The 27,397-nt window shown below is 39.2% G+C and overlaps 1 protein-coding gene across 2 annotated transcripts in view; it reads right to left on the bottom strand.

Annotated features, from left to right (window-relative positions):
• Positions 1–21,640, bottom strand: part of LOC100676600 (cytochrome P450 2C19-like) — a 36,666-nt gene extending 15,026 nt beyond the window's left edge. Inside the window, exons 1-6 of one of the 2 annotated variants that reach the window (XM_064269557.1) lie at positions 20,577–21,640; positions 17,803–17,965; positions 17,481–17,630; positions 5,004–5,164; positions 3,733–3,909; positions 73–214 (exon numbers count right to left, since the gene is read on the bottom strand). In XM_064269557.1, coding sequence (XP_064125627.1) covers positions 73–214; positions 3,733–3,909; positions 5,004–5,164; positions 17,481–17,630; positions 17,803–17,965; positions 20,577–20,744 — 961 coding nt within the window. In that variant the 5' untranslated portion in view covers positions 20,745–21,640. The remainder of the gene's footprint in view (positions 1–72; positions 215–3,732; positions 3,910–5,003; positions 5,165–17,480; positions 17,631–17,802; positions 17,966–20,576) is intronic. The other variant, XM_064269558.1, reaches the window with a different exon arrangement.
• Positions 21,641–27,397: the final 5,757 nt, after the last annotated feature.

The raw sequence follows: 27,397 nt of genomic DNA, 5'->3' as shown, positions 1-27,397 counted from the left end.
GATGGAATACATTAGCTGTGTCTTGCCAACTTCCTTTCTGAATTTTATCTTGCCCACCATCTGTGGTTTCACCTGTGACCTCTGGGTGCTTTAGCAGAAGCAGGAGTCCGTATCTCAAGGTGGTGCTTGTTGTCTGTGACCCTGCTCCAAGCAGATCATGTACTGTGTTCAACAAATTTTCAGCACTGTATTCAGACCGTTGATTATGCTTTTCCTAGGAATGATTTGACAAAATGTTGACAAATTAGTTTGCCAGCATATTTAATGACAATGCATCCAAAACAACTCAGGTTGTTCTAGAGCTAAGCAAACTTAGAAACTGAAAGTAGAGTTTTCTAAAATAAACTAGTGTATTTTTTTTTTTTTTATGGCATGGCAGAGGTTGTAGATGAATTGACCTAATCTTTATTTTGTAACCCTTTATCATATACTTGAAAAATAATTTCATTTCACAGCTTCTTTAGCAGTAATATGGGTGAAACAACATATTTCTTGCCAATGAGATATGAGCAAAAGTCCCCTGATACAACTTCTTCTCTTTCCTACTTCTTATTCAAAACCCACATGTGCAAGTGCATGTTGGACAGACATTATCTCGGGACAAGAAGATTGAAGCATGAAGATAAAGGCCTATATATTGAGTTTGGTGAAGGCAAGCCCAAGACACTTGACTCCTTGATGCTTCTAGGCTCTTGTACTTGCTTGGACTGCCTAACATGAGACTCCTTGTGAGGTAAATATGAGACAAACCCACTATGTGATTAAGCGTATTGTTAATTTGGTTTAATTGAAGAACAAACACAATCTTAATTGATAAAAAAGAAAAAAAATTTTTTTTTTCTAAACAAGTGAGGTTAATTTAGGACTAGGGGATGATGATGGGACACTGAACAGTCAATACAAAAAGGAAAGTGTGAAATATTGACTTGAGGGAGTCATCCACATACCTGAGGAAAAACTCTTTTCCTAACTAGTAGACTAGAGCAGCAATATTTTAATGAGGCACCTTAAAATCTCCTGGTGACCTGTGGCATATCTAACATCACACAATTAACCCCATTAAGACTGATTTACTCCTATCAATGGGTGTACATGTTAGGCAAACCAAGTCAACTCCCTTGGCAACATTAATTTCATTGTTTTCTAACTCATCAACACAAAATTGCTCTAAAGCCAAAAAAGGAGCAGAGCACTTATAAACCAATATTACTACTGTCATCTGTTCAAGTGAATTTAAAGATTAAGTGGTCATGTGTGCACAGCCTATCAAAATTAAGATAGATTACACCAAACCTTGTTGAAAGAAATTAAAGAACGCTATATAAGTGGAAATACATTTCATGTTTATCAATCTTAACACTTTTTATTGCTAACATGGCATTACTCCTACACTAGAGTTACAGATTTAAGGAGATCTCCTATCAAAATCAAAATCCAAAATCCTGTCTTCTGCAGACATTGGGAAACTTATCCTAAAATTCACGGGGGAGGGTTATGGCAAAATGGAGGATGACTGCTAAAGTGCATGTGGTATCCTTCAGGTCGATGAAAATGTTCTGAAATTGATGGTAGTTATTTTTTTTTATGGCTACACAACACTGAATAAACTAAAAACCATTGAATTATATACTTTATATGAGTGAATTTTGTACTATGGGAATTCTATCTCAGTTGAAGTTTAACAAAAAAATTAATCTAGGTTCTTAATACAGTAGTAAGGCCCAGAAAAATAATACTCTTTTTAAAAATCACATTGAGGTAATTGATGTTGTTAGTTACCACAGAGTCAGCTTCAACTCATGGCTCCCTTGTAATTGAAATGCCAGAGAGCTCAGAGCCTCCGTAACCTGGGATAACTGCAGATGCTTCAGATGATTAAGGATCCCCTATAAACGCAAGCAAAATACTGGATCTCGTGTAGGTGCATTGGTAAAAATCATTCAGGTGCAACTCACGTGCACACTTCTGAGAAAGTGTCCACACCTTGAATCAGATTCTCAAAATAACTGGACCACAAGAAAGGAGAAAAATCATTGCCCTAGCAGCAGCAAAGGAAATCCTGGTGGCGTAGTGGTTAAGTGTTATGGCTGCTAACCAAGAGGTCAGCAGTTCAAATCCACCAGGAGCTCCTTGGAAACTCTATGGGGCAGTTCTACTTTGTCCTGTAGGGTCGCTATGAGTCGGAATCGACTCGACGACAGTGGTGGTGGTTTGGTGGTGAGCAGCAGCAAAGGCTGACAGGGAAAGTTATTTGCTTCTTCTCTCTACCAGTTTCTTTAAACCCCTCCATCTCCTTCACTGCATTTCATCTGGAACACATGATTTGAGTGGTCTGGGTCAAATTCATGGATAATTCTTTGAATATTACTTCCTTCAGTGTTTCACTCCCTCCCATTTTGGGCTACTAACTGATTTCTGTTTTCTGCCCAGTGCCAAAAAAAGGTGGCTGAATGGAATAATGATGGCCTCAAGGGAAGGACTCTCTATCAGAGTTAGCTCTTTTCAGAGTGTTCTGAATTCTACCTCTCCCCATTTCAATGAGAACATTGTAGCTTAGCACATATCTTTATGGAATCTATATTACTCTTCTTATACAGATTTTCAGCATGTCCTTATCGTTATTAAAATTCAGCAAAAAAATCATTATCTCTTTGCTAAACTTGTCAGATATGACGTCTTGTCTCATGACTACAATTTTCCACACAATCCCCTGTTATTCTCCTCCCACCCTCCCCTCTCTACTAAAACCACACTCTATAGGGTTCTTCCAACACAAAATCTCAATTAAATTCACAGGCCTTTCCGAATACAACATCCTTCACTTCCCTATTTTATTTGATCCATTTCTTCTAAGACATTGCTTCTTCTTTGACTTCCTGGGCACTGCTTCACTGATTCTCTTCCTAGATCTCTGAGAACATGACATAATGAACGACTTTCATTTTATTTCAGACACCTCTGCATTTCCAAGGTCCACGCTCTCTTTGAGACCAAGTCTAAATAAATGGAAAATCTCCCAGATTTTTACAGGTACCAGAATGATTTCCTTAATAATTATTTGCATTTCATCCTGGCATGACTCGTAAACTAGCTACCTGATTAGATGAAATCTTTCCATGCCAGCATTTATATTTACAGTTTCCCTGAAAGACATCAACAGCCAATTCCCTATTTGTCCAAATTCATCTTCGGGAACACTCCATGAAGGCTTTGCTCTTCCAACTCCTTTATCTCTTTGACATCACAAACCTCTCATCCTCTGAATACACCATTCAACCCATCTGTAATGCTCTTTCATGTCCTTCACTGAAAATATTGTAAGATCTGCATCAAACCTCAGGACATGCAGAAAGTTTACCTAGGTCAAGCCTTTCCTTCTCACGGTGGGCAATGATCACTTGCATCTTTGGTTTTTGCCATTGTATTTTCTATATTTTATCTTGTTTGTAATTGATTCCATTTCACTGAGGTGTGCATTCTGCTTCTCTTTGAGTAGATTATTAGTACCTAAAGAACAGGGTCTATATGCTCTAATTATTTAGCAATTTATTTCTTCTATGATGCTTTTTTTTTTTTATGATGCTTAATGCAGATCTATGCATACCTAGGTACTAAAAGTGCTTGTCAAGAATTTCTTGCCTGTCATTTAACCATCCCTAGTAAGTACAGAATTATGCAATTAACTACAAAATGCAAAAGCAATAAAGAACTGAATTGCCTCTGACATCTTACCTGTTCCATTTTGATCAGGAAACAATCAATAAAGTCCCGAGGATTGTTAATGTCCAAGCTTTCTTGGTGTTCTTTCACTCTCTCCAAAACATAACTTTTTAAACAAGCTTCATTATTCATATATTTCTTATGACTCCCTGGGAAATAATCAATGAGCAAAGGGAATGCATTACAGACCTACAAGAGAAAAACATCATTTATTAAATATAAATCTTTTAAATAATATATATGTATGATGTGCGGAAACCTGGTTAAAACTGGAGCTATAAAGATGAATGAAAATGTCTCCATCTGGAGCTGGAGTTTCTTACTTTACACATAATTCCCTATGCTTATAGAAAGATTCCAGGCAGAAAAGTGACCAGATGATCAATGATGATCATCATTTCTGATACTCGGATATCAATCCTCTCATTTTTTATATCAATAATTTTCCACAAATTTCAGTTACCAATGGCATAAATTACTACGATTCACACTTTACTGATGAGGACAGAGGAGGTTAAAGAAGTCTAAGCAACCTGATTGATATAGACCACAAAGCTACTCATGACTACTATCAAGCTGAAATAGAAATAGAATTGGGGTTTCAGAACTGGGAGGAGATTGAAGATACCATGAAACCCAACTGAACATTTTGTGGATAGATACCTGTACACCAGAGCAGCTAAGTGAGTTCTCTAAGAGCACACGAGTGTCATCTAGGCAGGGTGCAGGATATGCCAGCTAAACACAGGGTAAAATTGTGATGATTGTTTATGGTTTATACCCTGTAAGCCCCAATCATTTTGTCATCTAGGATCCCAGATGAGGCATAACCAAACTTATCTTAGTAACATCGGTTGTCCTATACATTCTCCCTCTTTGACATGCTAAGTTAGAATATTTCTGCCAAGTTTTCTGATGAATATGTCACCACAAATTGAACGAAGGACAAGCCTTACTGGTAATGGAAGCCTTTCAGCAAGGGCCTTGGATCTCCAGTGACTCCTATAGGCATGCTTTTGGGGCATTAACCATAGTACTTTATGGAAACTGGGCTTTGAGGTTTAGGAGAAAAACCACTGTATAGGAAGCCAATGGGATTGAAAAGAGCTCTATATTCTGAGAACTCAATTCCTTCTGTGTAAAATAAAGAGGTTGGTTATATTTCCCAGATGTTTACTCCAGGTTGCTAAGCTCTGGCCAGGATTTTTGTGTTCAAACTTTTATTTCACAGCTTGGTCCATTACATAATTTTGCACTTCTCAAAGAAAGGGTATTGGCCTCACCTGAATCCAAGGGGAGCTCAGAATCTTGACGTTTTCAGTTGATTTTTTAACCAAATTAAGAAAATTCTGATCATTATAATCAAAACGATTCTGGAAAATAATGGAGCACATCACATTGCAGGGAGCATAAACTGTGATGAAAGTGGGATCACAGGGCAAGGCTAAAGAATTGAAAACATAAAAAAAATAGCATTAAAATATACATATAAAACTGTCACTGAAATAACTTTAGAAAGTTTGAAGCAACATGTACCTAGAAATTCCCTTGTCACTTACACATTCATGCATGCCTATAGTCTCTTCAAAGTGAATTGACCTTTCCTTACTTCCTAGCTTAATAATGATGTTCCCAAAACTGCCTTCACTTCCCTTGCATTTTAATTACACCATTCCAAATCAAGATGCCTATAATTTTGGAGGGTAAAAGAAAAAAACAATTAAGAGACAATTTTCTAAAAAATAATAATAAACCTCTTTAGAGTTCTAAACTGCAAAGATGTCACTTTAATGACTGAGGTCAACCTGATCCAAGCCATGTCTTTTCAATCACCTCAAATGCATGCAAAAGCTGAACAATGACAAAAGAAGACAGAAGAATTTATGCATTGAAATTGGGGTGCTGGCAAGCAATGTTGAATATACCGTGGATTGCGAGAAGTATGAACAAATCAGCCTTAGAAGCAATGTAAGCAGAATGCTCCTGTGAGGGAGGAGGATTTGTCTGGCTTAATTTATACATGTCATCAGGAAAAACCAATCCCTAAATAAAGACATTATGTTTGATAAAATAGAAAACACCCATTGCTGTCAAGTCGATTCTAACTCATATCAACCCTATAGTAGGTAAAGTAGCGGACCAGCAAAAATGAGGAAAACCCTCAATGAGATGCACTGACACACTAGGAAAGTGTTCATTCTATTATACATGAGGTTGCCAACATCAACGACAATAATCTAAGTTATGATGGTAGAATCATATCTGTCTGCAAAGCTTGCTAACAATTAAGCATTGATAAGGGAAAGGAGAAAATAGGGACCTAAACACTTCTTATATATACTGAATAGTTAAGGAATCAGGTACAGAACCAGCAGAAGGAAAGAGTAAAGGGAGTGTTTACAAGTCAATTTGGGTATTTAAAGGAACAAAAGTAAAAAAAAAAAACTTCCTCACAGTATGAGTAGGTAGGTTAATACAAACAAAGGGAAATTCTGAGTAGATAGTTTCCCTAATAAAAATAAAATGAGAAATTTTCATTTCATAATTAAATGATATGTAGGGCAAAAAAAAATGAAAAAAGTAAATTGATAAATGGAGTCTTTTTCTTTTTTACTTTCTTACTTTCTGTTGGGGAAAAGAGGGTTCTTTCCTGCTCTAGAAAGTAGTATCCATCATCTCCAATCAAGAGCCCTGGTGGCACAGTGGTTAAGTGCTCAGCTCCTAACAGAAAGTCAGTGGTTTGAATCTACCAGCTGTTCCTCTAAAGAAAGATGGGGCAGCCTGCTCACATAAAGATATAGAGCCTTGCATTACTCACGATAGCAAAAAGATGGAAACAACCTAAGTACTCCTCTACAGATAAATGAATAAACAAATCATGACAGATATACTCAATGGAATACTACCTAACATAAAGAACACGGATGAATCCACAAAACATCTCACAATATGCATGAATCTGTCACAAAAGAAGAAATATTGAATGAGATCACTTTCTAAAAGCTCAAGAAAAGGTTTATACACAGAAGAAAAGAATCTTTGATGGTTACGAGGGAGGAGAGCAATGGGGAGGGGAAATCACAAAGTAGATAATAGTCAAGTGATAACTTTGGTGAAGGGAAACACAACATACAATACAGGGAAAGTCATCACAACTTGACCAAGGTAAAATCATAGACACTTCCTAGAAACACCTCTAGGGACCAATTTACTGGGCCTGAGGTTTGGGGATCACAGTCTCAGGGGACATGTACGTCGATTGGCACAATGGAGTTCATAAAGATAATGTTCTACATCCTACTTTGGTGAGAAGCATCTGGGGTCTTAAAAGCTTGTGAGTGGCCATCTAAGATACATATATTGGTCGCATTCCACCCAGAGCAATGGAGAATGAAAAAATCCAAAGACACAAGGGATATATTAGTCCAAAGGACTAATGGACCACATGAACCACAGCCTCCCTCAGCCTCAGCCAAAAAAGAACTAGATGGTGCCAGGCTACCTCCACAAACTGCCCTGACAGGGATCATAATAGAGGGTCCTGGACAGAGCAGGAGAAAAATATCAAACAAAATTTGAATTCCAAAAAAAAAAAAACAAAAGAGGAGACTTACTGTTCTGAAAGTGCCTGGAAGAACCCCTAAGACTATAGATCTTGGAAACCCTGCTAAGTTAGAACTGAAGCCATTCCTCAAGTCCACCTTTCAGCCAAAGATTAGACAGAGTATAAAACAATAACACACTTGAGGAAGCTGCTCCTTAGTTCAATCACGTACATAAGACCAAATGGGCAACACCTGCCAAAATCAAAAACAGGAGAGCTGAAAGGAATAGGAAAACTGGATGAGTGGACAAGGAGAACCCAGGTTGGAAAGGGGAAGAGTGCTGACAGATTACAGGGATTGCAACCAATGTTACAGAACAATTTGTGCATAAAATTTAGAACGAAAAGCTAATTTGTGCTGTAAACTTTCACCTAAAGGACAGTAAAACTAAAAAAAAAAAAAAAAAAAAATGCTTAGAAAGGAGCAGCCCAGATGGTGGAATAGACGTTTCCAGAGAGCTCTATTTACAACAAAGACCTGGAAAAACAAGTGAAATGAGTATATTTATGACAAGCTAAGAGACCTGAACATCAAAGGGAAGCTTAGAAATCAAACTGAGGGGCAGGGGAAGAAAGAGATGGTTCAGAAACAGAGAGGAGTTACCAGATCTGAATCACGGGGGGCCCTCAGGTACCATTCCCAGGAGCTGCGGCAGCGGGCTGCTACTAGCATTCTACTGCAGTTTCCTCAGGGAGAAGCAGCAAGCCACACAGCCTACTCACACCTCCAGAACCAGAGAAGAACGGTGCTCTCGCCAAAAGCTAAGTACTTGAGTATATTTTACCGTGCCCCTCCTACCCCCGCCCCCCCCCCCCCGCTCCAAAAGCCAACTTCAGCGTCTAACTTCCCTGGGCCAGAGATAGGCCCTGTCAAACGCCTAAAGCCATCCTCCCAGCCTTGGAGAACGAATAAAATTGCGATTGGGGGAAAAGATAATTTGCCAGCTCCACTAACAGGGGGAGCTCAGGACTGAAGCGGCTCCTGTCCAGTCATAAACAGTCCGTGGACTTGGAGTAAGTTTCCCCACTGCATGAACATGTGTGGGCCTATTTCAGGAGAATAGGCCCTTGTTTGCAGACTACAACCATTTCAGCTGTGCAGTGGAGAGGAGGGTGTTTGATGTTTGACATTGTTTTGCCTATTAAACGGGGTTTTTTTTTTTTTTCCAGTACCCACATCAGGGACCTATGGACTGGTGGCTCCACTCAGGTCATGCAGCCACCAGCAACAGGAGTCCAAGGATAACTGGTACCTCCCAGTCCTTACAACCCCCAAAAATTAGGTGCCCATGGTCTGTCTGCAGAACCAATCCATCTGTACACTCTAGGGAACAGGGACATGTTTTCCTCAGAGACACGTGGGGGATGATTCTCAGCCCCCTGCTGCAACGAGATACTGCTACCTACACCATTCATTCCTGCCCCACTAAGTCTATAGGACAGAGCCTGTACCACGCACTTGATGATCAGCGACCTGGACACCTGAACTGAATTCATACAAGAAAATTCAATGGACTCATAGACTGATATACCTGATAACAGCTCTAGCCATCTGGGGACAGGAAGTCAGAGCTCCAAAGGTGAAAATAATCAAGCTAGCTCACTCAAGCAACCCCTTTGGGCATATCAAAACAAAAGAAAGCAACAAGCTACCACACAGTAAGCAAGCATAAACTAAGACAGTAACTTATAGATGGCTCGGAGACAACAGTCAGTATCAAGTCACATAAAGAAACAGACCATGGTCTCCTCAACAAGCTATCAAAACAAAGATTCAAGGGATCTTCTAGATGAAAGTGCCTTCCTGGAATTACCAGAGGCAGGCTATAAAAGATTAATATACAGAACCCTTCAAGACATCAGGCAATATGCAGAACAAACCAAGGAACACACAGAAAAAGCAACAGAAGATATTAAAAAGGTTATTCAGGAACATAATGAAAAATTTAATAAGCTGGATAAATCTCTAGACAGAAAACAATCAGAAATTCAGAGGATGAATAATAAAATTACCGGACTAAACAAATCAATAGCAAGTCAGAGAAGCAGACTTGAGCAAGCAGAAGGCAAAACTTTTGAACTTGAAGATAAAGCACTTGGCGCTAATACATTTGAAGAAAAATCAGATGAAAGAATTTAAAAAAAGGAGAAACCTTAAGAATCATGTGGGACTCTCTCAAGAGAAATAACCTACGAGTGATTGGAGTACCAGAACAGGGAGGGATAACAGAAAATTCATGGAGAATTCTTGAAGGTTTGTTGGCAGAAAACTTCCCTGATATCATGAAAGATGAGAAGATATCTATCCAAGCTGCTCATCGAACTCCACATAAGGTAGATGTTAAAAGAAAGTCACCAAGACATATTATAATCAAACTTGACAAAATGAAAGATAAAGAGAGAATTTTTAAGAGCAGCTAGGGATAAACAAAAAGTCATCTAAAAAGGAGAGCCAATAAGTTCAGAGTACTCAGCAGAAACCATGCAGGCAAGAAGGCAACGGGATGATTTATATAAAAAACTGAAGGAAAAAAATTGTCACCCAAGAATCAAGTATGCAGCAAAACTGTGTTTCAGATATGAAGGTGAAATTAGGACATTTCCAGATAAACAGAAGTTTAGGGAATTTGTAAAAACCAAACCAAAACCACAAGGAATACTAAAGGGAGTTCTTTGGTTAGAAAATCAATAATATCAGGTATCTACCCAACACTCTAGAACACTGGGTAGAGCAATCAGAAGTCAAACTTGACAGGGAAATAATAAAAAAAAAAAAAAAAATCAAGATAAAAAAATGCTCAAAACAGGGTAACAGTGATGTTATTATGTAAAAGAGGACAGCATTAAAATAATAAAGAGGGACTGAGAAATTCAGTTATAGATCTTCCAAATGGAGAGGAAGATAAGGCTATACAAAGAAATAAAAGTTAGGTTTAAATTTAGAAAAAAGAGGTAAACAATAAGCTAACCACAAAGGAGACAAACTATCCTGCTCATCAAAATAAAATACCAGAAAAAAATAGAGACTCAGGAGAAACAAAATCAACAACAACAAACAGGAGGAAAGGAAAATATATAAAGATAATTTACTCAGCACATAAAATTAAAAAGGAAAAAGAAACTGTCAACAACACACAAAAAAAGACTTCAAAGTGATAGCACTAAATTCATACCTATCCATAATTATGGTGAATGTAAATGGACTAAATGCACCAATAAAGAGACAGAGAGTGGCAGAATGGATTAAAAAACACGGTCCATGTATATGCTGCCTACAAGAGATACACCTTGAAATTAGAGACAAAAACAAACTAAAACTCAAAGGATGGAAAAAAATATATAACAAGCAAAAAAGAGCAGGAGCAGCAATATAAATTTCTGACAAAACAGACTTTAAAGCTAAATCCATCATAAAGGATAAGGAAGAACACTGTGTAAAGATTAAAGGGACAATACACCAAGAAGATATAGCCATATTAAATATTTACACACCCAAATACAGGGCTGCAAGATACATGAGACAAACTCTAACAGCATTGAAAAGGGAGATAGACCACTCCACAATAATAGTAGGAGACTTCAACACACCATTTTCGGTGAAGGACAGGACATCCAGAAAGAAGCTCAATAAAGACATGGAAGATATAAATGCCACAATAAACCAATATGACCTCATAGACATACACAGAACACTCCACCCAATAGCAACCAACTATACTTTCTTTTCTAGTGCACATGGAACATTCTCTAGAATAGACCACATATTAGGTCATAAAGGAGCCTTAGCAGAATCCCAAACATTGAAATATTACAAAGCATCTTCTCAGACCGTAAGGCCATGAAAGTAGAAATCAATAACAGAAAAAGCAGGGAAAAGAAAATAAAACCTTGGAAACTGAGCAACACTGTGCTCAAAAAGACTGAATCATAGAAGACATTAAGGATGGAATAAAGAAATTCATTGAATCCAATGAGAATGAGAACACTTCCTATCAGAACCTTTGGGACACAGAGGAAGCAGTGCTCAGAGGACAGTTTATAACAATAAATGCACATATACAAAAAGAAGAAAGGGCCGAAATCAAAGAATTATCCCTATAACTTGAACAAATAGAAAGCAACAAAAGAAACCCTCAGGCAAAAGAAGAAAAACAATAAAAATGAGAGCAGAACTAAATGAAATAGAAAAATAATTGAAAGTATTAACAAGACCAAAAGTTGGTTCTTTGAAAAAATCCACAAAACTGAAAAACCACTGGCCAAGCTGACAAAAGAAAAACAGGATAGGAAGAAAATAAATCCAGTAAGAAATGAGGTGGGCGATATTACAACAGACCCAACTGAAATTAAAAGAATCACATCAGATTACTCTGAGAAATTATATTCTAACAAATTTGAAAACCTAGAAGAAATGGATGAATTTCTAGAACCACACTATCTACCTAAACTAACACAAACAGAGGTAGAACAACTAAATGGACCCATAAAAAAAAGAAGAGATTGAAAAGGTAATCAAAAAACTCCCAGCCAAAAACAAAAGCCCTGCACTGGATGGCTTCACTGCAGAGTTCTACCAAACTTTCAGAGAAGAATTGACACCACTATTCCTAAAGGTATTTCAGAGCATACAAAAGGTTGGAATACTCCCAAACTCATTCAATGAAGCCACCACATCCCTGGTGCCAAAACCAAGTAAAGACACCAGAAAAAAAGAAAATTACACACCTATATCCCTCATGAACTGAGATGCAAAAATCCTCAATAAAATTCTAGCCAATATAATTCAACATATCAAAAAAATAATTCACCATGATCACATGAGATTTATACCAGGTATGCAAGAATAGCTCAACATTAGAAAAACGATTACTGTAATCTAATCCACCATAGACATAAAACAAAAGATAAGAATCACATGATTTTATCAATTGATGCAAAAAACGCATTGGACAAAGTTCAACACCCATTCATGATAAAAATTCTCAGCAAAATAGGAATAGAATGAAAGTTCCTCAACATAATAAAGGGCATTTATACAAAGCCAACAGTCAACATCATCCTAAATGGAGAGAGCCTGAAAGCATTCTCCTTGAGATCGGGAACCAGACAAGGATGCCCTTTATCACCACTCTTATTCAACATTGTGCTGGAGGTCCTAGCCAGAGCAATTAGGCTAGACAAAGCAATAAAGGGAATCCAGATTGGCAAGGAAGAAGTAAAATTATCTCTATTTACAGATGACATGATCTTATACACAGAAAACTCTAAGGAATCCTCCAGAAAACTACTGAAACTAATAGAAGAGTTCAGCAGAGCAGCAGGATACAAGATAAACATACAAAAATCAGTTGGATTCCTCTACACCAACAAAAAGGACATCGAAGAGGAAACCACCAAATCAATACCATTCACAGTAGCCCCCAAGAAGATAAAATACTTCGGAATAAATCTTACCAGAGATGTAAATGACTTATACAAAGAAAACTACAAAACACTTCTGCAAGAAACCGAAAGAGGCCTACATAAGTGGAAAAACATACCTTACTCATGGATAGGAAGACTTAACATTATAAAAATGACTATCCTACCAAAAGCGATCTATACATTAAATGAAATACCAATCCAAACTCCAACGACATTTTTCAATGAGATGGAGAAACAAATCACCAACCTCATATGGAAGGAAAAGAGACCCCAGATAAGTGAAGTGGAAAACAGGAATAAAGTGGGAGGCCTTTTGCTCTACCTGATTTTAGAACCTATTATACCACCACAGTACTCAAAACAGCCTGGTATTGTTATGAAAGCAGATACATAGACCATTGGAACAGAATTGAGAATCCAGACATAAATCCATCCCCATAAGAGCAGTTGATATTTGACAAAGGCCCCAAAACATTTAAATGGGGAAAGGACAGTCTTTTTAACAAATGGTGCTGGCATAACTGGATATCCACCTATAAAAAAATGAAACAAGACCCATACCTCACTCCATGCGCTAAAACTAACTCAAAATGGATCAAAGACCTAAAGATAAAATCTGAAACGATAAAGACCATGGAAGAAAAAATAGGGACAACTTTAGGAATGGCATAAACAATATAGAAAACATTACTAACAACGCAGAAGAAAAACTAGATAACTGGGAGCTCCTAAAAATCAAACACTTGTGCTCTTTCGAAGACTTCACCAATAGACTAAAAAGACTACCTACAGACTGGGAAAAAGGTTTTAGCTATGACATTTCCGGTCAGCACCTGATCTCTAAAATCTACATGATACTGCAGAAACTCAACTACAAACAGACAAATAACGTGATGAAAAAATGGGCAAAAGATATGAACAGACACTTCACTAAAGAAGACATTCAGGTAACTAGCAGATACATGAGGAAATGCTCACGATCATTAGCCATTAGAGAAATGCAAACCAAAACGACAATGAGATTCCATCTCACTCCAACAAGGCTGGCATTAACCCAAAAAACACAAAATAATAGATGTTTGAGAGGCTGTGGAGACATTGAAACACTTATACACTGCTGGTGGGAATGTACAATGGTACAACCAGTTTGGAAATCCATTTGGCACTTCCTTGAAAAGCTAGAAATAGAACTACCATATAATTCAGAAATCCCACTCCTCGGAATATATCCTAGAGAAATAAGAGCCCTTTACATGAACAAATATATGCACACCCATGTTTATTGCAGCACTGTTTACAATAGCAAAAAATGGAAGCAACCAAGGTGCCCATTGACAGATGAATGGATAAATAAATTATGGTATATTCACGCAATGGAATACTGTGCATCGATAAAGAACAGTGATGAATCTGTGAAACATTTCATAACATGGAGGAATCTGGAAGGCATTATGCTGAGTGAAATTAGTCAATTGCAAAAGGACAAATATTGTCTAAGACTACTATTATAAGAACTCGAGAAATAGTTTAAAGAGAGAAGAAAATATTCTTTGATGGCTATGAGAGTGGGGAGGGAGGGAGGCTGGCGGAGGCGTATTCACTAATTAGATAGTAGATAAGAACTACTTTAGGTGAAGGGAAAGACAACACACAGTACATGCAAGGTCAGCACAACTGGACTAAATTAAAAGCGAAGAAGTTTCCTGAATAAACTGAAGGATTCAAAGGCCAGGGTTTGGGGACCATGGTTTCAGGGGACATTTAAGTCAATTGGCATAATAAAATCTATTAAGAAAACATTCTGCATCCCACTTTAGAGAGTGGCTTCTGGGGTCTTCAATGCTAGCAAGCGGCCATCTAAGATACATCAATTGGTCTCAACCCACCTGGACCAAAGGGGAATGAAGAACACCAAGGACACAAGGTAATTACGAGCCCAAGAGACAGAAAGGGCCACATAAACCAGAGACTACATCAGCCTGAGACCAGAAGAACTAGATGGTGCCCAGCTAGAAGAACCAATGACTGCCTTGACAGAGAACACAATAGAGAACCCCTGAGGGAGCAGGACTGCAGTGGGATGCAGACCCCAAATTCTCGTAAAAAGACCAGACTCAATGGTCTGACTGAGACTGGAAGGACCCTGGTGGTCATGGCCTCCAGTCCTTCCTTTGGCCCAGGACAGGATCCATTCCCAAAGCCAACTCTTCAGTCAGGGATTGGACTGGACAACGTGATGGAGAGGGATGCTGGTGAGGAGTGAGCTTTTTGGATCAGGTGGACACTTGGGGCTATGTTGGCATCTCCTGTCTGGAGGGGAGAAGAGATGGTAGAGGGGGTTAGAAGCTGGTTAGAATGGACACGAAAATAGAGAGTGGAAGGAGGGAGTGGGCTGTCTCGTTAGGGGGAGAGCAATTAGTAGTATGTAGAAAGGTGTATATAAGTTTTTGTGTGAGACTGACTTGATTTGTAAACTTTCATTTAAAGCACAATAAAAATTTTTTTTTTAAAAAGGAATTGCTTGAGAAACACGTTAAATATATATGTTGTTGTTAGTTGCCGTCCATTTCGTTCTGACTATAGCGACTCTATGCACCACAGAACGAAACATTGCCTCGTCCTGCGCCATCTTCACAATTGTTGCTATACACGAGCCCATTGCTGCAGCCACTGTGTTAATCCATTTCCTTGAGGGTCTTCCTCTTTTTCTCTGACCCTCAACTTTGCCAAGGATGATCTCCGTCTCTAGGGACAGATCCCTCCTGATAGTATGTGAGACATAGTCTCGTCATCCTTGCTTCCAAGGAGCATTCTGGTTGTATTTCTTCCACGACAGATTTGTTCATTCTTTTGACAGCCCATGTTCTAGTCAATATTCTTCACCAACATCACAATTCAAAGGCATTTATATACATATAAAGAGAGAGAGAGAGAGAATCTTGGAAACCCTATGTGTCTCTGTCAATCTAAATTGACTCTACTCAATGAGTTTTTTGGGTTCATCTCCAATCACCTTCATAACTGAATTTTTTGCCAGGCTCACCCTCTTGTGGACTTGTGGGATGTTGCTCTACATAACCATCTACAGAATAACTGTTACAGTCCATTTTAAAATTTGACCATCATTTAGGTCAATTCCGTCATTTTACAGCAAAAGAATTTCAAGCAAAGGAAATTTTTTTTTAGTTTTTGGTTGAAGATTTTTAAATGAAGCGATTCTAATCAAATGAACGGTAAATTTTGTACATAAAAAGTCCCCAGACTCCTATCTGTAGATGTAATTAAGCGTAAATTGAACCAAAAGTGTTGTGAAGGGAAAATAAAACATCAGATAACAGGAAGCCTGTGCGACTAGCTTCTACTGTACCATCTGAAACCCAAAGCTTTGCAGGGATCTAAGCTTTCAGAAAAGTTGTATTTTCACTTGGTGCTGGGGATATTCGGGAATCTTTTGGTATATATCTGTGTGTGGGGTTCAAAGCTAAAATACAATTTTCAGTCTTTCCTTTTTGTTCTTTTGAAAGAAGGTATTAAAATCCAGGGTAATTTGGAATCAAAGCTGAAAACCACTCTTATAGTGATATGTATTTTATAGGTCAGAAGAGCTGGCAGTGGGAGCTAAATAATAACTTTCTTACCAAAATCCAATTATGGAGTAGAAAGAGGTAAGTAAAGACAAACAGAACCAACTCTTCATTAGAGAAGTTAGAGCAGAGTTATTAATAGCAGTTGACATCCACTTAGTAAGTAATTTTACAAACTGGTATTTCTATATTTTACAGAAATGTGCCATACCATACATTTTCTTAAAATATGAATATCAATACAGTTAGTAGAGAGTAACATTAAATAATTCATGCTGATAGTTTTAAAATAGTGCTGTGTTTACAGGAACCACAGTTGATGAGAGTTGCACTAAGAGACGCCTAGGAAATCAAAGGAGCCCTGGTGGCGCAGTGGGAAAGAGCTGGGCTGCTGACCAAAGGCAGGCAGTTTAAGACTACCCGCTGATCCTGGGAAACCCAATGGGTCAGCTCTGCTCTGTCCTGTGGGGTTGTTGTGAGTCAGAATCTACTCCACGGCTGCTGATTTGGTTCTTATTTATTTATTTATTTATTTATTTATTTATTTATTTATTTATTTATTTATTTATTTATTTATTTATTTATTTATTTATTTTACACGATGAAAACCACAGACCAGCACCACACCTGGTCACAACTGTAGCCGTGACCTTGACAGAAACCTTCATGCATGTCAGTGAGGGTGACCATAACATAAACTCCAATGAAACGAAAGCAAAAAACCCTTGCCTCATGATCCATAAGAGTGTGATGAGGTCACAGCCACAGTGTCCACTTGACAAGTATTCCCCTGTGAAATGATCTGCCATAGGTAACCCACAATCCCGGCAGGGTAAAATACTGCTTTCTAACTCTAAAAAAAATGAGACTCAAAACCTTCTGTCTTGATAACTTTCTCACATAAAGACAACAAGGGAACAAAAAGATTCAAAGCCTTTTATACGCACTCTGTGTGCACAATCATGCACACACACAGCATGTACAAATGCCCCCTTGTTCTCTGCTTCAAACCCTCCCTCCTCCACTAATGGGCTGGTAGTGCCTATCCACAAGGAAAGATTCGGCCTCCCCTGAAATGTTTCCAAAGACCCCATAAAGAAGAGAGCCTTCCGTTAAGGTCAGTGTTAGAGCGAAAAAAAATCACCCACCCTTCGTTTTTCTCAACTCCTCCACTAGGCAGCTGGCTTCCTCCTGAACTCGGTCCTCAAGGCACCTCTTCCCCATCCCCAAATTCCGCAGGGTCATGAGTGAGAAGCGCCTGGTCTCCTTCCACATCTTTCCATTGCTGAAAGTGACCCCTACAGGGGCGAGAACAGAAATTAGTTTGGAGATCCTTGGCAAGAAGCACGATGCTGACCTAGGCAGCCACGCCGATGGGCCAAGTTCTGCCTGAGCACCTCTTCAATCTCTGTTTTCCAGTCTTCCACACTCGCCATTACCTCTGCCCAACAAACAGACACAAAGACCTACCAAATCCTTTCTTAGATCTTTCAAACAGTGGGAAATGACCTCTTCCAGAAAACTCTTCTCCCATATCAATCAGGGCTTCCTTAATTGCTTCATACCCATGCAACATCACTATGGGCTTCATGCCAAAATACAGAGTGAACACTGGGCCATAGGCTTTTGAGAGCTGGGAAATGGAAAGTGGAAACAAATATTAGCAAAGAAGTCACTACTTGATCTATAAGTTGTGCATCATTCAGGCTGATATTGTCATCATATTCTTGACATTTTATTGAACCACATCCATTTCAAATATTTTTAATTTTGTACAGACATGATGGTGAATTTATAGCTGCCTTTTGAGGAATCTCTCATGTGCCAGGCGAGGGGACAAACACTTGTTCCACACATTGTTATAGCTACCCTCACATGAATACAATGAGCAAGTTTACTTACCCCTATTTTACAGAAAAGAAAAGTGAGATTCAGAGAAGTTCGATTTTGTTTCTAGTGTCTCCCAGCTAATAATTAAAACCGGGTATAGTCAAGTAGATTCTGACTCATAGTGACACTGTAGGACAGAGCAGAACTTTCCCTTAAGGTTCCCAAGGCTGTAATTTTTTTACAAAGCAGACTGCCACGTCTTTCTCCTAAGGAGGGGCTGGTGGGTTCCATCTACTGACCTTTGCTTAGCACAGGAATGCTTAACAACTTCGCTACCAGGGCTACCTCAGCTTGTAACTTGTTGTTGTGGTTAGGTGCCATTGAGTCAGTTCCAACTCATAGCTACCCTGTGTACAACAGAACGAAACACTGTCCCGTCCCCTGCCATCTGCTGATGCTTGTTACACTTGAGCCCATTGTTGCAGCCACTGTGTCAGCCCATCTCCTTGACAATTTTTCTTTTTTTTCCACCCTCTGCTTCACCAGCATAATGTCCTTCTCCAGGGGCTGATCCCTCCTCATAACATGTTCTAAGTGTGCAAGACATAGCCCCTCCATCCATGCTTCTAAGAAGCATTCTGGTTGCACTTCTTCCAGGACAGGTTTGTTCATTCTTTTGGCATTTCATGGTATATTCGATATTCTTCACCAACACCACGATTCAAAGGTGTCAATTCTTCTATTTCCTTATTCATTGTCCAGCTTTAGCATGCATATAGGGTGACTGAAAACAGCATGGCTTGGATCAGGCACACCAGAGTCTTCAAGGTGATATCTTTGCTTTTTAACATTTTGAAGAGGTTTTTTGCAGCAGATTTGCCCAATGCAATGCAACTTTTGATTTCTTCACTGCTGCTTCAATGGGTGTTGATTGTGGATCCAAGTGGAATGAAATTCTTCACAACTTCAATCTTTTCTCCACTTATCATGATGTTGATTAATGGTCCACTTGTCAGGATTTTCATTTTCTTTTGTTGAGGTGTGATGCATACCGAAGGCTGTGGTCTTTGATCTTCATCGGTAAGTACTTTAAGTCCTCTTCACTTTCAGCAAGCAAGGTTGTGTCATTTGCATAACACAGGTTGTTAATGAGCCTTGCTCCAATCCTGATGTCCCATTCTTCTTCATACAGTCCAGCTTCTCAAAATATTTGCTCAGCATACAGATTGACTAAGTATAGTGAAGAAATATAACCCTGACGCACACCTTTCTTGACTTTAAGCCACGTCTTATTCCCTTGTTCTGTTCACATGACAGCCTGTTTATCTAGGTACGGGTTCCTCATGAGCATGAATTGTTCTGGAATTTCCATTCTTCACAATGTTATCCATAATTTGTTATGATCCACACAGTCGAATGCCTATGCATGGTCAATAAAACACAAGTAAACATCTTTCTGGCATTGTCCACTTTCAGCCAGTTGGAAGACCCAAATTTGAAATGTTGCTGGTTGATTTCTGGTCCATGGAAACACTTTATCCATAATGCCTAACTTGGGCCCATTACCCAGCTGACTGATTTACACACCTCTTCCCATGGGGATTCTATTCAGTTGCACTGTGGTGAATGCTAGAAATGTATATTTTTGAAACCAGTCCATGTGATTCCAAGGCCAATCCAGTTTGACACCTGTGGGTATTGTTCACACAGAAAGAGAATGGGCACCACAGAGGTAGTGCCAGTAGAGGCTGCATCTCCTGGAAGAATCATTTCTTCCATCCTGTGGCGTTTCCAGGTCACAGACAGCAACTCCGTGCAGAGTCCAAAAGGATGCTGTCACCACCAGGGAGGCCCTCAGCCCATCCCTGTTCCCTTGACACCAGGCATAATCACCTTCCTAGGAGAAGTTTAATTTTCACGGCTAATCTGAACAAAACACACAGCTTATACAGTAGATGACTCCTGAACGGACATTCGAATCACAAAGCACTTCCAACATCATTTACCTTCAGCCAAAAAATCACAGCAGTCAACTGTGAAACAATGAAGGGCAGCATTGCTGCTTTCTTTCGTCACTTCACCCCTTCATTATTTTGATTCTGTGCTACCAGGACTGAATCAAGTTTTTCTCTTCTCCTGTAATGCATTACTTCATTCCTTTATTTCTGAGGATGACAGACCAAAAAAAAAAAAAAGAGCAACAAAACCAAGAAAATCCACAGGGGGCTCTTTTGCTTTAAGATGATCTACTTTAATACTTTGCTTCTAAAGAAGAAAAGGAAAAAAAAAAAAAACACAACCATTGCCATTGAGTGGATTCTGACACATAGCAACCCTAGAATACGTTATATTTTAAAGTAGGTGTTAATTTCTTTACCCCCTGCAAGCCACTGAAGAGCATAAAACATACTTACATTGTGTACGGAATTCTTGATGTTCCTCACATCTAACTGTAGGATATTTCCAATAATCGGGAGAGGAGTGGGGCCAGGCGGGAGCTTCCCTTTCCCATAGCTCTGTTTCCAGAGTGAAAAGAGAAGCAAACTGGACAGACAGAGCACCAGAATCACAAACGGATCCATTGGAGCCTTCTCTTCTTACTCAGGCAACTATGGGCTTCCCACCCGAAGATTTTATATGCTCCCTATTGCGTAACTTGTGATTCTTACAAATAAAGTGACCAATCAGATAGATTTGCTGTAATTCTTTCTGAGTAGACTTTGGCTCACTGATAGAGATAAAAATAAATTGTCATTTAGCGTTGCTGTCTTTCTTTCCAAAGACAAGGCCCCACCCTGGAGGTTTGGATTCAACAGGCATAGGGTCAAGCCCAGGTACTGGTTAAAAAAAAAAATTAACAAAACACCACTTGTGATTCCAATCTAAAGCCAGGATTGAAAAATATTGAAGTAAATGATTTGATAAAAAGTATTCCAGGCACTCTGGATTCTCAGACTGATGGCAAGTTGGAAATTTAAGTACTGAGGGAGTCAGTGTATTCTAAGCCTTGAGTATAAAAATGTCCTGCAATGATTTTTTTGAAATATTAGAAGACTTTGACCTTGAAAATGGAAGACTTTTGAACTTTTTAATGTATCATAGTAATAATTCCCCTATCTGAACATAAAATACAGTACCTAGCATAACTCACGCACCTTGTAATTTATCTGTTTCAGTACATACCTTTTCCCATTAAAGCCCACCCTCCACCCAAACCAGTGCAAGGTAGAAATTCATTTTTTCATTTTTCAAACGAAAAGGAAGACACTGAGAGAACGGCCTTCGAGTATCACACGGCTCATATGTGGCGGAACTGGGATTTGAGTGAGAACCTCTGATGCCCATGTGGGGCACTCTCTCTTACGTCGCAGCTAACTCAAGAATAAACCGAGTACAACAAGAGAAAACCCCCAAACATTTGTTACTCTGAATATACTCCCCACTAACTCTGTTTACAAAACTACATGCTTCACACGAAATAAACAAAATACAAGCAGTTGCGCTAGAGTCAATTAGAACTCATGGCGACCACTTATGTGTCAGATTAGAACTGGGCTCCATAGACTTTTCAACACCTGAGTTTTTTGTAAGTAGATCACTAGGACTTTCTTCCTAGGCGCGTTTATGTGGATTCAAACTTTCAACCTTTCAGTTAGCAGCTGAGCCCTTTGTACCACCCAGGGAATGCCCACATTAAATAGAAGCCCATATCTGACTCCATAGATAACAGGGCCATCAGTGCTCAAGATACAGTATCTTTCCTCTCCATCACTGCAGAGATGAAGTGTGCTCAGCATGACAGAGGGAAGAGCCAGTCTCAGAGGAATTTAATGGGAAGGGCCTGAGAGTCTATGGCTTCCCCACTTCCCAGTTACCTCCACACACAGATGCGTCTGTTGCTTTTTTGGTCTGTCCTTGTCAGAAAAAACAGAATGAACCTATTGCAGAGCAAGGAAGGGAGATTATAGGAGGAACAGCAGCTGTGTGTTTTGGTGTAAAATGGGAGCAGGGACTTCATTAAACAGACACACAGCACGGAATGAACACAATGTCCACATACCACAGAACCAAATGGGCGACGACGCTTAGTGGTCATGAAAACCCAAATATAACTGGATTGATATACATTAGTACGTCACTAGTTGCAATGCTTGCACAAAGATGTGAAGATACTATCACATTTGCTTGATAGTTATTAGTGTAGTTGTTTTTAAGGTCTTCTATTATAATTTTAATATATTGGGGAAAATTACTTTGTCAATTCAGAATCTCTTACCTCTCAGGTTTACAATGCAGACTGGCAATTTAGAGAGGATTTTCACACCCATAATATCTCTTTTGATTTCCTCAATTACTTAGGCCTATGCTAAAATGATTCCCCTTTAGAGATGAGGAAGTTGGGCCTAGGAGGTTCTGTGCCTTGTCCAAGGACACACAGTCTGAGCACTGAACACTGAACATTCAGTTCCAGCACGTCACCCACATTTACTGAGTGTGAACTATGATGCAATATTTCATGATTCATCCTAAGCAGTGACTTCTGAAATAAGCAATAATCAAGTTAATAATTGCAGCAGCTCTAGCTGATTAAAATCAGAGGTAGAAATGTTTGACTTTGTAACCTTTAGAACTGGTATGAGCCCTGGTCTCCTGGGGTCCTTTATCCAGGACAAAGGGAAGCAGGGATTTAGCTGCTTGACTCACAGAGTTCCGGAGTGTAAAACAATCACATTACCTTACTTGGGTAAAACGAACTCCATTGGTCTCTTTAGAGCAACCATTTTACTCCTGAGAGATAGGTGTCTCTACTCTGCTCCTCCTTCCTTCTGCTGAGGTTCATGCCTGGCTCTTCTCATTTTAAAGAATGAGGGAACCGTAGATATTTTAGAGACAGAAGGGATCTCAGATCCAACAGTCCGATCTTTATTTATTTTCAAGAATAAGCAATTGATGATTCAGTGAGATGGAGTGTCACCAAAGATCAGTACAAGGCCTTGTCTCAGTTTCCAGATTCCCCACTCCCAGTTCAGTGACTTTCCACATTGAAGAAATTTCCCATCACTGTCCAAATGGATGGCATAAAGGCATCAGCACGAAGCCTCCACAGTCACAGGGTAACGCAAACTTCAGCTTAGCCAGAGTGGTGAATTTGAGCCATTTCTTTTTCAATGCCCTTTTTGATCGAATCATAATATGCATAAAGTTGCACATGTCCTAAGAGTATAGCTCAATGAATTATCAAAAAGTGAACATTCTATATAACCAACACAAAAGTCAAGCAAAAGAATTTTGCCAAGACTCCAAAAGCCCCCTTATGCCCCCGCACTTATTTGTATCCCCTCCCCAATTGTATCCACTATCATGCCAGAGTGTGTCTTGCTTGTTTGTGAACTTTATATAAATGGAATTACACATTGTTGTCCTTCTTAGGTGCCGTCAAGGTGGTTCCAACTCATAGCAACCCTATGCACAGCAGAATGAAACACTGCCCGGTCCTGAGCCGTCCTTATAATTGTTGGTATGCTTGAGCTCATTGTTGCAGCCACTGTGTCAATCCACCTCGTTGAGGGTCTTCCTCTTTTCCAATGCCCCTTTATTTTGCCAAGCATGATGTCTTTCACCAAGGTCTGATCCCTTCTGACAACATGTCCAAAGCATGTAAGACGCAGTCTCGCCATCCTTCCTTCTAAGGAGCATTCTGGATGTACTTCCTCTAAGACAGATTTGTTCGTTCTTTTGGCAGTCCATGGTGTATTCAATATTCTTTGCCAACAGCACAATTCAAAGGCATACATTCTTCTTCGGTCCAGCTTTCACATGCATATGACGCGATTGAAAATACCATAGCTTGGGTCAGGCTCACCTTAGTCTTCAAGGTGACATCTTTGCTCTTCAACCCTTAAAGAGGTCCTTTAGAATAGATTTACCCAATGCAATGCATCTTTTGATTTCTTGACTGCTCCTTGCATAGCTGTTGATTGTGGATCCAAATAAAATGAAATCCTTGACAACTTCAATCTTTTCTCCTTTTATCATGTTGTTGCTCATTGGTTCAGTTGTGAGGATTTTTTTTTTTTTCGCTATGTTGATGTGCAATCCATACTGAAGGCTGTGATCTTTGATCTTCATCAGTAAGTGCTTCAAGCCCTCTTCACTTTCAGCAAGCAAGGTTGTGTCATCTTCATAACACAGGTTGTTAATGAGCCTTCTTCCAATCCGGATGCTCCATTCTTCTTCCTATAGTCCACCTTCTCAGATTATTTTCTCAGCATACAGATTGAATAGATGTGGTGAAAGAATACAACTCTGACACACACCTTTCTTGACTTTAAGCCAATCGGTACACCCTTGTTCTGTCCGAACAACTGCCTCTTTATCTACGTAAAATTTATCATGAGTACAGTTAAATGTTCTGGAATTCCCATTCTTTGCAATGTTATCCATAATTTGTTATGATCCACACAGTCGAATGCCTTTGCACAGTCAATAAAACACAGGTAAACATCCTTCTGGTATTCTCTGCTTTCAGCTAGGATCCATCTGACATCAGCATTGATATCCCTGATTCCACGTCCTCTGCTGAAACCAGCCTGAATTTCTGGCAGTTCCCTGTCAATATACTGCTGTAGCTGTTTTTGAATGATCTTCAGCAAAATTTTGCTTTTGTGTGATATTAATGGTATTGTTCTATAATTTCCACATTTGGTTGGATCGCCTTTCTTGGGCATAGGCATAAATATGGATCTCTTGCAGTCAGTTGGCCAGGAAGCTGTCTTCCATATTTCTTGGCATAGAGGAGTGAGCGCCTCCAGTGCTGCATCTGTTTGTTGAAATATCTCAATTGATATTCCACCAATTTCTGGAGCCTTGTTTTTCGCCAATGCCTTCAGAGCAGCTTGGACTTCTTCCTTCAGTACTATCGGTTCCAGATCATAGGCTACCTCTTGAAATGGTTGAACATCAATTAATTCTTTTTGGTATAATGACTGCGTGTATTTCTTCCATCTTCTTTTGATGCTTCATGTGTCGTTTGATATTTTCCCCATAGAATCCTTAACTATTACAACTCGAGGCTTGAATTTTTTCTTCAGTTCTTTCAGCTTGAGAAACTCTAAGCATGTTCTTCCCTTTTGGTTTTCCATCTCCAGCTCTTTGCACATGTCATTATAATACTTTACTTTGTCTTCTCGAACCACCCTTTGGTATCTTCTGTTCAGTTCTTTTACTTCATCAATTCTTCCTTTTCCTTTAATTGCTCTAGGTTCGAGAGCTGGGTCCAGAGTCTCCTCTGACATCCATCTTGGTCTTTTCTTTCTTTCCTGTCTTTTCAATGACTTCTTGCTTTCTTCATGTATGATGTCCTTGATGTCATCCCACAACTTGTCTGGTCTTCGGTCACTAGAGTTCAATGTGTCAAATCTATCCTTCAGATAGTCTCTAAATTCAGGTGTGATATACTGAAGGTCATAGTTTAGCTCTCGTGGACTTGCTCTGATTTTCTTCAGTTTCAGCTTGAACCCCCAAAACCCATGCATAGGAAGAATCGATGGTCTGTTCCACAGTCAGGCCCCTGGCCTTGTTCTGACTGATGTTATTGAGCTTTTCCATCATCTCTTTCCACAGATGTAGTCAATTTGGTTTCTGTGTGTTCCATCTGGCAAGGTCCTTGTGTATAGTCACATTTATACTGGTGAAAGAAGGTATTTGCAATGAAGTCACTGGACTTGCAAAATTCTATCATTCAATCGCCAGCATTGTTTCTATCATCAAAGCCACATTTTACAACTACTGATCCTTCCCCTTTGTTTCCAACTTTCACATTCCAATCATGAGTAATTATCAATGAATCTTGATTGCATGTTCGATCAATTTCAGGCTGCAGCAGCTGAGAAAAATCTATTTCTTCATCTTTGATCTTAGTGGTTGGTGTGTAAACTTGAATAATAGTTGGATTAACTGGTCTTCCTTGTAGGCATATGTATATTATCCTATCACTGACAGCGTTGTTCTTCAGGATAGATCTTGAAATGTTCTTTTTTGACGATGAATGCAACACCATTCCTCTTCAAGTTGTCATTCCCAGCATAGTAGACTAAATGACTGTCCAATTCAAAACAGCCAGTACCAGTCCATTTCAGCTCACTAATGCCTAGGATATTGATTTTTATGCTTTCCATTTCAGTTTTGATAATTTCCAATTTTCCAGATTCATACTTCGTACATTCCAAGTTCTGATTACTAATGGATGTTTGTAGCTGTTTCTTCTCATTTTGAGTCGTGCCACATCACCAAATGAAGGTCCTGAAAGCTTTACTCCACCCACATCATTAAGATTGACTCTACTTTGAAGTGGCAGCTCTTCCCCAGTTATCTTTCGAGTGCTTTCCAACCAGGGGGGCTCATCTTCCAGCACTATAGCAGACAATGTTCCACTGCTATTCATAAGGTTTTCACTGGCTAGCGTTTTTCAGAATAGACTGCCAGGTCCTTCTTCCTAGTCTGTTTTAGCCTGGAAGCTCAACTGAAACCTGTCCTCCGTGGGTGACCCGACTGGTGTCTGAATACCAGTGGCATAGCTTCCAGCATCACAGCAACACGCAAGCCCCCACAGTACGACAAACTGACAGACACGTGGGGTATGTAGTTTTTAGTGTCTAGCTTTTTTCACTTACTAGTATGTTTACGAGATTCATGCATGTTGTAAATGGCAGTATTAGGTTATACTTTCAGTGTAGAGTTGCATTTTGTAATTATTCCACAATTTATTTTTTCCATTATATTGTTATGGGTGTTTGGGTTGCTTCTAGTTTGAGGGTATTAAGAATAATGTTATGAACATTTCTATACATGTCTTTTTGATTTCCCAGTGTATTCCATTTCTGTTTCCTCCTGCGTGGGTTGTCCTTATTATCAGTTCTCAGAGCAATATATTCTTTTCTGTAATTCCTTGTTATCATTGTTTATTTCCATGCTGAAATAATCAATACCACTTTTCCTGGTAGATACTGTCAGTTCCCCGTATCATGGGTCATATCTGTTTATGCTCATCACTGTATCCTTAGTACCCAGTATAGTGCCTGGCAGAAAAGAGCTATTCAGTAAGTATTTTTAGAATGAATGATATACACAGGTAATAAATCTGAGAGGTAAGGCATATTTTCTTCATATTAATGATATGGAGTACCTCGGTGGTCCAAAAGGTTAAATGCTTGGGTACTAATCAAAAGGTTCATGG

This window comes from Loxodonta africana, chromosome 16 (assembly GCF_030014295.1).
Source record: "Loxodonta africana isolate mLoxAfr1 chromosome 16, mLoxAfr1.hap2, whole genome shotgun sequence".
Lineage (NCBI taxonomy): Eukaryota > Metazoa > Chordata > Mammalia > Proboscidea > Elephantidae > Loxodonta > Loxodonta africana.
The sequence above is the reverse complement of the archived record's forward strand: the minus strand, read 5'-3'. Positions and strand labels throughout refer to the sequence as shown.